The sequence below is a fragment of the Acinonyx jubatus genome, chromosome B1, assembly GCF_027475565.1.
Source record: "Acinonyx jubatus isolate Ajub_Pintada_27869175 chromosome B1, VMU_Ajub_asm_v1.0, whole genome shotgun sequence".
In the NCBI taxonomy this organism is placed as follows: Eukaryota; Metazoa; Chordata; class Mammalia; order Carnivora; family Felidae; genus Acinonyx; species Acinonyx jubatus.
Genome location: NC_069382.1, coordinates 180463013 through 180476973, shown reverse-complemented (window position 1 = coordinate 180476973; position 13961 = coordinate 180463013). Strand labels below are relative to the sequence as shown.

General features: G+C 38.0%; 1 protein-coding gene across 7 annotated transcripts in view; it reads left to right on the top strand.

Annotated features, from left to right (window-relative positions):
* Window positions 1-12548, top strand: part of RBPJ (recombination signal binding protein for immunoglobulin kappa J region) — a 215287-nt gene extending 202739 nt beyond the window's left edge. For all 7 annotated transcript variants that reach the window (XM_015072420.3, XM_015072417.3, XM_015072423.3 and 4 more), the window contains 6 exons: window positions 2752-2889; window positions 3045-3157; window positions 6350-6490; window positions 7530-7685; window positions 8034-8137; window positions 8295-12548. In XM_015072420.3, coding sequence (XP_014927906.1) covers window positions 2752-2889; window positions 3045-3157; window positions 6350-6490; window positions 7530-7685; window positions 8034-8137; window positions 8295-8610 — 968 coding nt within the window. In that variant the 3' untranslated portion in view covers window positions 8611-12548. The remainder of the gene's footprint in view (window positions 1-2751; window positions 2890-3044; window positions 3158-6349; window positions 6491-7529; window positions 7686-8033; window positions 8138-8294) is intronic.
* Window positions 12549-13961: the final 1413 nt, after the last annotated feature.

The following is a 13961-nucleotide window of genomic DNA, read 5'->3' as shown; positions in this document are numbered from 1 at the left end:
AGAGATGATACCTGAGATGATACCCACGTCTTGTCCCGTTAAGATTGTTTATAGTAAGTTGAGCTGTTGCTAGCCTAATCCATTGGTACAGAGTTCCTCAGCAACCATTAGCCACTGACAATGGCTGCTTAAATCTAGTGTTTTATGAAGGGCTTTTTCGTATTCTTTTACTTAGAACTTGTTAGCGTTTTGTTTCAAATAATAGTCTGCAGAGAAAAGGCAGGATAGACACTTGCTTACTAATTTGCAGAATAGCAGTAGTATTTTTTGAAAGTGCTCAAGGTTTTAGGAGTTTTGTTTAGTTTGCTTGTTTTTATTTTGTTTTATTATGAACTTACTCGGTTTTTATATATTGGTTGGTTTTAGTTCCCTCAGTCATTATTATTATAACCATTTATATTATGGAAATTTTCAAACATAGTAAAGTAGACAGAGTTGCATAATTATACGAAAGCTCTGTGTCCAGCCTCTAATTTCAAGACTGATCTTAACTGCAGGCCAGTCTTATTTCATCTATACCTGTATCACACCCCCACTTTCCTCTGCCCTCATTTTAGTTCAATGCAAATATAAGACTGTAAACATGTATCTCTGAAAGACTGAGGCTCTTGCTTTTTTATTATAATTAAAATACCATGATCACATAAAAACATATGTTATAAAACAACTATAAAAAGAAATAATTTCTTCATATTATCAAATGTCTAATTAAACAAATTTAAAATTATCTAAAATGCCATTTTGTTAGTACTTTGGTTGAATCAGAATTCAAATTTTGAATCCCCATCAGATATTTATACTATATATTATATTGACATGTCCTTGAGTATGTTTTAAAGTAAACATGTCTACTACTTACTTATTTTCTTTTTTATTTTATTTAGTTTTTAGAGAATGAGAGAGAGAGTAAGTGGGGCAGAGGGAGGGAGTGGGGGAGACAGAGAGAAAATAGGCTGGCTCCTTGCTCAGCAGGGAGCCTGATGCCTGCAGGGCTCTGTCCCTTGACCCTGGGATCCTGACCTGAGCTGAAATCAAGAGTCGGATGCTCAGCCAACTGAGCCACCCAGGCACCCCACCTTGAGTACTTTTTATCTTTGGATTCCCTCTTCATGGCTCTCTCTCCTTGCAATGTATTTATTGAAGAGACTGAGTCATTTGGCCCTGAGAGATTACCACATACTAGATTTTGCAAATTTCATTTCCTTGGTGTAGTTTAATGTATCTTATAAACTGGTAGTGTCAAAGAGAACACAGTAGAGCCAGACACTAGTTAAAGGTGGTAAAGACAGATTGTATTCAGTACTGTCACAGAAGGGAGAAGAGACTTCAGTGTGGAGCTGAGCTCAATGGATTGTTAGTCCAGGAACAGAGTGAGGGGAGGGGGCAGTGGATAGAACATACCAAGAGGAAACATTAAGGGTACAGGGGCTCTAGAGGAGCCAGCTTAACAGGATTTTTGCTAAAGGCTGGCCTCTCTCTGGTGATCAGATACTCATGAGGAACTTAATCAGATGTCAAGGGTGGGAGAAAGACTTAGGGAATCTTGCAGTAACTGGGCTGGGAAGGCCAAGAGGGAAGAGGAGCCTGTCTTTAAAGTATGGGCAAGGAGAGGGGCGCCTGGGTGGCTCAGTCGGTTGGGGGTCCAACTTCAGCTCAGGTCATGATCTTGCAGTTCGTGAGTTCGAGCCCCACGTCGGGCTCTGCTGACAGCTCAGAGCTTGGAGTCTGCTTTGGATTCTGTGTCTCCCTTTCTCTGCCCCTCCCCCGCTCATGTTCCCCCTCCCTCCCTCTCTCTTTCTCTCTCTCAAAAATAAATAAACATTAAAAATTTTTTAAGTTTGGTCAAGGAGAGCATCTTTGTAGTCCATTTAGATGCTTGCTCAGATTTAAATTTGTTCTTTGGTTTTTGTTGTTGTTGCTAGAGGACAAGGCTTACTTCATAATGGGAGTTGGGTGTTCTTGCTAATGTCATGGATTCACACTATCTCCAATTCAAATTATAGGATTTTATTTAAACTCACTTTTTCTAAAAAAATAAAAATAAAAAAAATAAACTCACTTTTTCTGTTGATTGTAAGTTTCTTATTGACAGAGAACATATTTCACTTTCAGAATATTTTCCTTCTTACATAGATGTGGTTGTTTTTTCAAGAAATTTCATGCAATGCTATATACTTCAAGGTATTTAGAAGAAATCAAAATCTCTAAAATCACAATATCCAGCGGCAGTTGGCCTCAACTTTGCTAAACATTCTTCTAGACTCCTGAGTACATTCCATAGGATTGGATGTGAGCACGTGGACACACACGTACAGCCACATAAATACATATATAATGGAACCACAGTATAGAGAGGGTTTTATAGCCCGTTTTTCCACTCAGTGATATACTAGGGAGATACTTTTTTTTTAATCAGTGCATTTTGATATACATTATTTAATAGGTGAATGATATTATAATGTATTTAATCACTTTCCTGTTGTTGGATATTTAAGAAAAATGTCCCTTTACTGAACAGCACTGCGTTAAATATACTGTATAGTTCTCATTTAAAAAATATTTTATGGACATATTTTACATCTTTAGCCTGACATCATTAATGAGAGTTACCTTGATTTTTTTTTTTTTTAGGGTATCAATTTGTTAGCAGAATCTATTAATTATTAAGTAATAGTAAAGAATAATTATAACTTGCCAGGTATAGGTCCTTTCCCCCCAGTCACATAAATAGAAGCTGTTTTTTCTTTGCAGTGTGCATTGCCTCAGGAACAAAGGTGGCTCTGTTTAATCGACTTCGATCCCAGACAGTTAGTACCAGATACTTGCATGTAGAAGGAGGTAATTTCCATGCCAGTTCTCAGCAGTGGGGAGCATTTTACATTCATCTCTGTGAGTATGAAAATGTGTATTTGATGTTTTTAGTGTGAAGCTGTTGAAATTCTTTGATAATAAGACATCAGATCTATTAAGTTTTATCATTTTCCTAAGTAGATTAAAGAACTCTAAAAGATAATAATTGGATCTCTTTTGTCATTCCACTGTAGTGGATGATGATGAATCAGAAGGAGAAGAATTCACAGTTCGTGATGGCTACATCCACTATGGACAGACAGTCAAACTTGTGTGCTCGGTTACCGGCATGGCTCTCCCAAGACTGGTATGCTCTGCTCTTGCTGCTGTGTGTGGTGAAAATTAAGAACACCAAAAAGGCACAACGTTCAGATGTAAAAATACGCTTCGGTTTCATTTTTTAATTTAAGAAGACGTGTCAATAATCACTGCTATTGATTATTGACAATCACACCCCACCTTATTTAAAAACCAATTTAAGGCAGACAGCCAATTTTTGTGAAGGCATTATTAATGACTTTCTGTTACACTGTTTCTAATAAGTTTTGGTGGCGTTTTGCTTCTTGGTTGCATATCTGAACATGTTCAATAGAGGGCACTAAATAATTGCATTATGATTTCTTTCCTTAACCAGTACAGATATACTATATTCATTTTTTGTGGTACCTGATATTCCCACCACAGGACCAAGTTTTCAGAAGCATAGAAATTCTTACTTCTTTAAAAATATAAGCATAGTTTTTACTAGTTTACTCTCCAACAAGAAGATAGAGTTATTAAAAATTAAATTGTTATTTCATACTCTGAGAGAGAAGCACGGTGTTTAGGACTTTTTGTTCGCTAGGACGATTTTGAAACTGTAAAAACTGCTTTTCTTCGCAAAATGAACGCAAAAGCCCCTTATACTCCCGCCTTTATATTCCCCCTCCTTTTCAGAAAGAAAAGTTAGTTATGTTAAAGACGGAGGGGATTTAGGAGTATGTCTGATTCAAGGTCCGGGGCGTGGGGGGTAGGGACACAGTGTTGGGCTGTATCCAGTTTATCTCAGAAATACGGTAGATATTGTACCAGCGAGCTACAGAGCCAGCACAGGAGAGAGCGCCGGCTGGAGTTCTCCCTGATGTTTTAGGAATGTAGAATTCACCACACACATGGCTTACGTTGTAACATTTGCATTGCCAGGTGTCTCAGATTTCTTTCCTTCTCTTGATAATTAGAAATGACCAAAGCAAGTTTCTGATGCCAAATAGTAGTGGCCATCTTTGGTTTCTTTATTGGTGAGAGGTCGTTCAATAGGGTCTCTGTCCAAAGAACTGTTGTGGGGATAAAATCGAACCAAACGTGGCTCATGTTCACGATGTGCTTGAGTGCTGAAGGCTTACATCATTCAAAACTCAGTTATTTCTCTAAAATCCAGACCTCCTCAAATTTAAATATTGCCCTAAGACTTTAGCATCAAACTGAAACATTTTGCTTGAATTTTGTCAGTCTCGAAGACTGTCTTAGAAGTTCTTATTGCTAAAGTGTACTGTCTCCCTTTAAACTCAAAAATGGGTGTGGTGTTAGTAGAATGGAAGATATTCTGACTAAATGACCTGCAGAGCTAAAAAATGTAAACATGAAGAATGCTAACTTCAAAGATGGGGACTTTTATACAATTGTAGCTTAGTTAAAGAAAAATCTTTGGATACTGAGATGTAAACCAAGTAATAAAAGCCAATATTATTGCATGATATCAATAGTATTGTTCAAAGCACTTTACATATATTGATTTAATCCTCATAAAACTCAGTAGTTACTGTGAAGGATGTTCATTGTGGAGCAGTGTGTTACTGTCCTACGTGCACAGGTTCATTCTATAAATAGTCCTGAACCTTCCATGTGCCAGACACTGTCTAGATGCTGGATACAGTGGTGAGCAAGATGGGCTTTCTTTCCTCATGGAGCTTGCAGTTTTAGGGAGATGGACAACATTAGCTAAAGAAATAACCATATTAACGTATTAAAGGTTAACACAAATGTTAGGAAAGTAAGTTAAAACAGGGTAAAGACCTAGAGACCTTGGGGAGTACTTGGAGTGGTCGGAGAAATCTTCAAAGTGGGTATATTTGAACAGAGACCAGAACGAAGGTGGGAACCACAAACCGTGAAGGGCATTTCAGACAGACAGCACAAGTGGAGACAGAACGTCAGACCGGAGTGGTGAGGACTAGTGAGGAAGGCGCTGTAGTCTGAACTGGGGAGGGGTGGGAAATGAGGCTACAAGGTCAGCCTTGTAGATGTGATGGCATCTTGTAGAGTCTCTCTCTGTATCTAGAGTATGGACTTTATATTACCTACATATGCCAGGAGGCCACTGGAAGGTTTTAACCAGGGCATGATGACTGATTTATGTTTAGGAGGATAATTCTGGCTGCTCTGTGAAGAGGAGAACATGGGGTATAGCAGTGAGAACAGAGAGACAGTTGGTTGGACTTTGGTCATAATTCAGGATGGTAGCATAAGGTGATGAGAGATGACACATTTATTTGAAAGTAGATTTAATAGAATTTGTTGACAGTTTGGATGATTAGGTATAAGAGAAAACAAGGAGTCAAGGCTGACTCCAAAGTTTTTGGATTTGAGTGAGTAGTGGTGCCATTTACTGAGCTGTGAGTTGGAGGAAGTTAGAAGTTTGGGTATTTTTTTTTTTTTTTAATGTTTACTTATTTTTGAAAGAAGAGAGAGACAGAGGGTGAATGGGGGAAGGGCAGAGAAAGAGGGAGACCCAGAATCCAAATCAGACTCCAGGCTCTGAGCTCTCAGCACAGAGCCTGATGCGTGGCTCGAACTCACAAACTGTGAGGTCATGACCTGAGCCGAAGTCGGACGCTCAACTGAATGAGCCACCCAGGTGCCCCAGGTTTTTAATTATATGTATACATATATGTACACACACACACACACACACACACACACTCACACACACACACACACACACACACACACACACACACACAGGGAGAGGGAGGGAGGGGGGAGGGAGAGTAGTCTTCAGAGATTTTCTTCTGATGTGATTGTATATCATTGGAAAAATCAACTGAACTTGCTACATAAAATACGGTCCATTGGCCAGCAGGGTTAACACCAGCTGTCAGCTTGTTAGAAATGCAGACTATTAGGCCCACGTGAAATCTGTGGGATTAGAACAGATGTGTTTTTAACAAAAACCCCAGATGATTTGTATGCACAGTAAAGCTTGAAAGGCAGTGATCTAGAAAACGAGTATCTGCCCGCCCTGTTTTTCAGGTATTCCCAGAAGAAGGTAACCATTTCCACATTCTACCATGCTTGTGATCTGAAAGTATTTTTTATACCTAGCCTTAGTGTTTGTAAATGTTTTTGTATATACACTGTGATGTGTTGTTATAGCGTATTCTTTCCGTGTGCCCTTGGCAGTGTCCAGAATGAAAGCTCTCCATATGTGATGACCTTTTCTTTCTTAATTATTGAACTATAGATAATTAGGAAAGTGGATAAGCAAACCGCATTACTGGATGCAGATGATCCTGTGTCACAACTCCATAAATGTGCATTTTACCTTAAGGATACAGAAAGAATGTACTTGTGCCTTTCTCAAGAAAGAATAATCCAGTTTCAGGTATGTTCTTAAATTACTGATTTAAAAAAAAAAAAATGTGTCAGCTATTCGGTTAGCAGCATACAGAAACCTAAAACTCTTGTTTAATGTTAATTGTACCCAAAGACACAAAGCCGTTTTCAGGTATTTTTCTCAAGTCTGAAGGTTCTTAACCTACTTGATCCTGAGACATGGCAGTCATCCCACCTCAAGGAAGAACTCAAATCCATAAACATGTTCTTGGAGAGACAGTTAATATCTATTTCTGGGAATCAAAAAAGGTTCTCAGATCATCCAAAAGATTTTGGGTGTTCATTGAGTCCTCTGAAACTGTGTGAAGATGTTGTATATAGATGCACACACATTTCTGGGGAGGGTTCATAATTATCAGATTTACGTGGAGGTCTTCCTAGATAGTAATGAGGAAATGTTTCGAAAGCTGATTTTTAACTGCGTTTACTAGAAGTCTTTCACAAAGACGTCTATGACATGGGCAGATGATTTAGTGGGATGGTTAACACTTCGTGTGAAACGCACTTGTAAACACCTGAAGACCCCGTTTCAGAGAGATGGCCACATACAGCCGTCCTCCTCAGCCCAGAACTGCTGGACTGGCCTGGCTGTTTGAAGGTAGGGGTGGGGGGTTGCCAGTTCACATCTTGGTTTCCTCCTGCTGGAAATAGCTAGGTTCAACTGAAGGGCTCTTACTCTCTTAGGGATCCATAAAGAGTTTTAAGTAGCTATTTACATCACGAATACTATCTTTTATTAAAGAAATTATGCAGGTACTGGTGTGCTCTTAAATGGGTATTCTGAAAGGTATTATTTTTAATATGTCACTGAAATATTTCATGGTATAAAAAACTACTGGATGTGAGGTTGTCATACTGATGCTCTGTGTTTAGTTAGGGATTGGCAGAGCACCATGTTTGGAAAGTTCAGAAATTTGTAGTAAATTGTCTGCCTGTTAACTCCAGTCTATGAATGTTACCTTGTTAAAATTGTCTTTATACTGCAGTGTATATAAACTTCCACGTCTAAACATTTCTTTCTTCATCAGGCCACTCCATGCCCAAAAGAACCAAATAAAGAGATGATAAATGATGGAGCTTCCTGGACAATCATTAGTACGGATAAGGCAGAGTATACATTTTACGAGGGGATGGGCCCTGTCCTTGCCCCAGTCACCCCTGTGCCTGTCGTAGAAAGTCTTCAGGTGAGACCACTTACAAGTTGACTTTTAGCTCTTTGCAGTTGCTTTCTCTGCTCTGACTTAGCATGATTTTATTTCACAATTAATCATAAGATTTGGAGATTTTGTTAATACATCGTTTGTTGATTAAAAAAAATAAAAGCATACTTTTTATACAAGAAAATTTAAGTTTAAGTCAACTATATTATCTTGAGATGTTTTTAGCTCATTTTGTCCTTATAATCATATTATTTAAGAGTTTTATTTTTCCATTTTTTTCACAAATCATAGTCAAATGAAAAACTAATATGTGTACTTTAATGGAAAATGAAAAGTTTTCTCAACATTGTTCTGATTTTCTGTGAATTTCAGTTGAATGGCGGTGGGGACGTAGCAATGCTTGAACTTACAGGACAGAATTTCACTCCAAATTTACGAGTGTGGTTTGGGGATGTAGAAGCTGAAACTATGTACAGGTACTTAATGAAACTTTTTACATCATCCAGAGTTTTTGATGGGGTTGGGTACATGAGATTCTTTCCTAATACTGATTGTAATGTATCGAGCAACCTTGTTTTAAGTTCCAGTTCTAAAATTTACCTTCCTTTTAAGTGCTTTATATTTCCTCCTCAGATGTGGAGAGAGTATGCTCTGTGTTGTCCCAGACATTTCTGCATTCCGGGAGGGCTGGCGATGGGTCCGGCAGCCAGTCCAGGTTCCAGTAACTTTGGTCCGTAATGATGGAATCATTTATTCCACCAGCCTTACCTTTACCTACACACCGGAACCAGGGCCACGGCCACACTGCAGTGCGGCAGGAGCAATCCTTCGAGCCAGTTCAAGCCAAGTGCCCCCTAATGAATCAAACACAAACAGCGAGGGAAGTTACACAAATGTCAGCACAAATTCTACCAGTGTCACATCATCTGCAGCAACAGTGGTGTCCTAACTACCGGCTTCTTGCTGGGACTTAAACTGACTTGAGTGCGGCAAAATGTTGACAAAAAAAAAAAAAGAAAGAAAGAAAGAAAGAAAAAAAAATGAACAATCTTTTGTGGTTTCTTGGGAAAACTTTTCATACCAGGTGATACTGTTCAGAAACCCCATTACCTACAAGTGCTGATCTGAAGTGCAGAAGCCGCAGTAAAACAAACAAACAAAACGTCGAAATGTACAAACTATTGGGAATCGATTGTTTTCGGCTGTTACTCTTGTTTGGTTGGTTTTTGTTTGGTTTTGTTTAAATGGGCAAGAAATAGAGATGTGGCTGGAATAAAAGTTAATCAAACTAGAAGACACAAATCTAACATAGTTTTTACGGACCAAGGAACTTGTATAAGCTTTAGCAAAAGGTACATTTTCACCATACCTTTTTTTATATCACAGTATATAGTACACCTTTGTTACCAAATAGGTCCCTCTCCTCCCCACCCCGTCTGAGCTTTTGCTCTACAGTACATTCAAGTTCCAAGCCTGACCATGCTTGTTTAACCTAATTACCATATTCTTCCAGGTTTTTTTTTTTTTTTTTGGTTTAAGGCTGGAACTGATCTTTTTATTTTATTTTATTTTTTTAAAGCTGATGTCTTATGACTTTTCACGAGTCGAAATTGTTCTGATTTCAGCAAGTCAAATCTTGTAAAGGCCCGCCTATTTTTTTTTTTTTTTTTAAGATTATATGAAGTCTGTGCAAAAGCTTTAAAAAAAATGCCTCTGCCTTGCCTGCAGTACATGCAATGTATGTTAACTTAGTCTCTATTCTCAGACACTGTTGGTAGTTCTTTCCTTGTTTTCCTTTTTTTGTTGTTGTTCTAAATGTATTTATAGTGGTATTCCAAGAGGTTCTAAAATTTCCGTGGAATTAAATGTGGCCATTTAGTCATTAATGAATTCATGGTGCAGAACATGTTGGTATTTGAAGTGTTCTCTCCCCTTTGCCCATGTGTAAATGTATCTACATGTTCCAGATTCGTTCAGGTCCCCCGCCCCACTCCTAATCTTGTACATAACTTGTATTATGTGTAAGTTAAACATTTTATTTTGAACTTGGAATGTTCCCAGTGATCTCCTTCAGCAGGGTTTTTTCCGCCTTGTTAGCATAGGACAAAAAAAAAAAATATCATGAAAAGTATTTGCTACCAGCTGGTAGATGGTGCCCTTATTGTATAATGAGAAAATGTCAGCAAAAGCATGTGTTTGTTTACTTATTTTTTTTATTTTATTATTATTATTATTTTTTTGGTAGCCTAGGTCAAAACATCATTGTAACCTTGAAACAAGATGCTTTTATTAGATGACCAACTCAAATAGCTTGGAAGACAGTACTTTAGAACAGATAGTGTTGAGATTGTAAAACTGAAAATGCAATTAATCTTTTCATCTCTCTCCTGACTCCTCTGTCTTCTCTTCCCCAGTGCTGAGTGTCTCCACAGATGTCTCCTACTCAGAAGACATTTCTTTTCCATTCAGTTAAGATTTCGTGGCATTCGGGTTGTGCGTTGGCCCTTCCATGCTGTAGGCTCACCGGTTTTTCCTTGCTTCCATTCCTGCACTCTGGTCAGGCCTTTGTTCAGTTTCTTAGAAATTGCAGCCGACTCACTGGGCTACATTTAGTACAGGAACCGTGTGTGTGATGTTCTAGGACACAGTCTAGTACTACAATCATTCTTTCTAGAGTTCAAAACTACCTCTAGAGTGTGGTAAGCTTTTACTGTCCCATAAAACAGGAGCCACAAGTACCTTATGAATGCAAAACTAACTTCCCACAGTGTTGCCATACAGAACATTGTCTTTCTGGTGTCATGGGCTGTTTTGAAAACGTCTTCATGGGTAGACTTTGTAAACATTAGTAGCTTTCCCCCTCTCCCCAGCTTTGTTATCTTCATCACTCATTCTTTTGCTCAGACTGTGTCATTGTAAATACAATTCCTAACTTCTCTAAATCACCTTTTCCTCAGTTTTCAAGGAGGAAGTCACTTGTAAAACACATTACTGGTTAAATCAGAGTTATTGTGGTTTTATCGTACTGCAAGCCTTTTTAATTACTCACAGGCTGCATTATTCTATATGTATAGCCTTCTCTTCAGATCTGCTCCAGTCACTAGCTTCTCCCGTAAGCTGACCCTGCCTCACACTTCAAATCTGATCCAGTGATCAAGGGCAGAATTGTGGCCTTACCTTTCTTTGTTTTAACTGTTTACTAGCTTCTTCTTGCAAACTTGCTTATTTCTGAGTAGTATTTATTCTTCTCTGTTGAGTCATGGAAGTAATCTTTACACTGCTTTTTGTTCGGAGCGTGGAAATATTTTCAGTGCCGCTTTACTTCCAATGGGCCACAAGTTTCCTCCACTTCCCAGTTTGATGTTTAGTTACATACAAAACTGTGTTAAATTAACCGATAACAGATGAGATACTTTTGAAGAACAGACTATTCCTTACATAGCTTTGCAGCTCAAATTAATTCTTCAAGTTTATGGCTTTGTTAAAATGAACTTTGCTTTTTTACTATTTAATTATACCTTATTTTGGCTGTTTGTTTCTTTTAATAAGATAATTTTGAAATAACTAGACTGTAAAGCCTTTTCCTGTTTGTTTTTTGTTTGTTTGAAAAGTCCACGAATGTACTTCTACAGACATTTCCCTTGCTATTTTATGCCATTCTGCATACCACAAACTAAAGACTGAAATGATTTCTGTTGTAGCTTATTTTTTTTATCAGTAGTTCTTATGTCAGCTGCTTTAAAAAAAAAATCTTTATGGATTTGTAAATCATTTTCAGTGTATAATTTATAGGAGCCTTGTCCTCTGGTTATAGTAGAATACAGCCCCTTCTCCGATGGCATTATTAGAGATGCTAGATGCTCTTCTTAGAATGGTGACCACTTCAGTTAGAAAACATTCGAGTTTTGGGTTGTTTCTGGTTTTTTAAAATTCTGTTTTAGAAGGGTATCTTGTGCTCTCGTGAGCTATGCAATTTCTAAAAATATGCTAGAAGCTGAGTCCATGATCCAGTCTGTTTTTTAGTTCCATTGAATTGATCACATAGATTGGGAAGGCAGTTAAAGGCTTTAAATGTAGAATGCCCTTTTGATTTTGAATGATTTCAGAATCGAACACTAGTATAATATTTAACCTGCTGCTGACTTTTCTTCAACTGTGGCAACTAAAGGCATCCTCATATATGTGTTAGTGAAATATTTATCCCTCTTCTGCACAGACTTATTTGCGATCATAACTGGTTAGTTTTCGTTTTCGTTTTTGTTTTTAATGAAACTGGTACCATCTGTGCCCTCACAGAATATTCCCCATGCAATTTTTGAGAACTAAACTCGTCCTGTTTAACCAGATAATCCACGGGGTGGGGGAGGGGGGTTCCTTTTTTAAACAAAATGCTATTCAATTATTAACCAAGTTACTTACTTTTGATTTCAAAAGCAGCTGTGTTTTCTAATGAGTGCTGAACAAATGTGTGTTCGGTACTTCTGATTTTGTTTTCAAGCACTGTAATGTGGGCTGGATGATTAGAAACAATAATATATTAGGGTTTCTATTTAACCCTTTCAGGACTGAACTGTATCTCCTATTAATTTTTCCCTGTGTCGTGATAAATGTTTGCCGGCATTCAGTACTGTGTTGGTCCAGACGTAGGTTTATATGCTCATTTTTAGCTTATTTCTTGTACCTTGCAGCATGCTGTACGCATTCAGTCCTTAAGGGGTTTATTTTACAAACTGTGCGCCTGTAAGGTTTATTAGCAATAAGATAGAAAATTGAGCAAGTTTATACCATAATTTTGTAGAAAAAAGAATCTGCTCAGTTCCATATTTCGCCCATGAGAAACCTGCAATACGGGCAGTTTCAAGGAATAAATAAAAAAGGAAACGCAAACCATTGTAAAGTCTTCTGTTGGCTGTGCCTGATGCACGTGTTAGCGTCTTGGCTTTCCGAATAGTTCATGAAGTAGAATTAAATTACATATCACAGTTTGCGTATTAAAAATCTTACCTTGCTGTCTATATCACGTCAAAGCGATAGCTATGCTCTTTTTCTATTCAGTATTTGTAACTGTGTAATGCTTTCCAGAGAGATAGTTTTGGGGGTTTTCTCCATGTAAATAATAAATAAGGAAAGGGGCTTTGTCACCCAAGGGGCAGATCTCCCAATCCAGGAGCATTTCAAGCTAATCTCAACAAGATTAACGAGTATTATTTAACAGCAGCTTGCTTTTCCAATATAAAGTTGGTATTTGGTTTGATGCACAGAAGAACATACAATGATGGTTTGTGCTTTTTAGTGGGGCCTCCTGATATGGAGAGAGAAGATTCTGTGTTTAGTACTGAAACAGTTAAAGGGGACGTTACATATTTTTTAAATCCTAGCACGTTTGTTTTTTATCTGACTTCTCCCCCCTTCCAAGAAAAACATGTTATCAGAATTTTTCTAAAGACCTCTTGCTCTAAAAATAGTGATTGTTAAATAAGAGACAATTAAGTCGGAAGCTTTTAAGGCTTGAGATTGATAGTGATTACTTGATTTAGAGTTCAGAAGAGAATAATAAATGTGTATTCCTTGCCATAAACAGTATGTGAGCCCTTTCCAAGCAATCTTACCAAAGATCCATTAAGTGTATCTTACTCTTTTTGTCACTGCACCTCCAGATGATTGCCATTTACGGGGATGGAGAGGGCAGGCTACATCAGGTTCTAGCAGTAAGTGGTCACAGAAGGGAGTCTTTCCCTTTAAAAAAAAAAAATCTAGAATGTTAGACTAAAAAGAAATCCTTAAAAAAAGTTCAGTGCTAGGAAATCATGAAGGAGACCGATGTAGCTGATGTATATAAAGAGGTTATTCACCTTGACCTAAGGGTTAGAGCCTAAAGCATAAGGTCAAGTGATGGCCCTGTAAGTCAAGGCCCAGTCAGAACCTGTAAGAATGTACTTTATACATGTAGTTTTTTGTGTTCAGGATAAACTCGTTTGAGTGCCTGGCACAAAGCTGTTACTCTCACACATGTGGAGTTCATTGAAAAGGCGGGTAAATACTCTCAACTACAGAGAGGGAGAGGGTTTAAACTACAAGAAACATCCATACCAAACACAAATAGGTTATAACTATTGGAACTTACAGAATGGTTTGCTTTGAGGAAGTGGCACTTTAAACTGTGCCGTTCTATGAAAAAATGTCTCAAGGTAAGTATGAAGCTTGGGTGTGTGTCAAGTTCATTCTGGCATTATGACTGTAGTCCCTGCTTTTCATTTCCTTACATTCTGCCCACCTCACTTTAGTACAGACACATAGGTC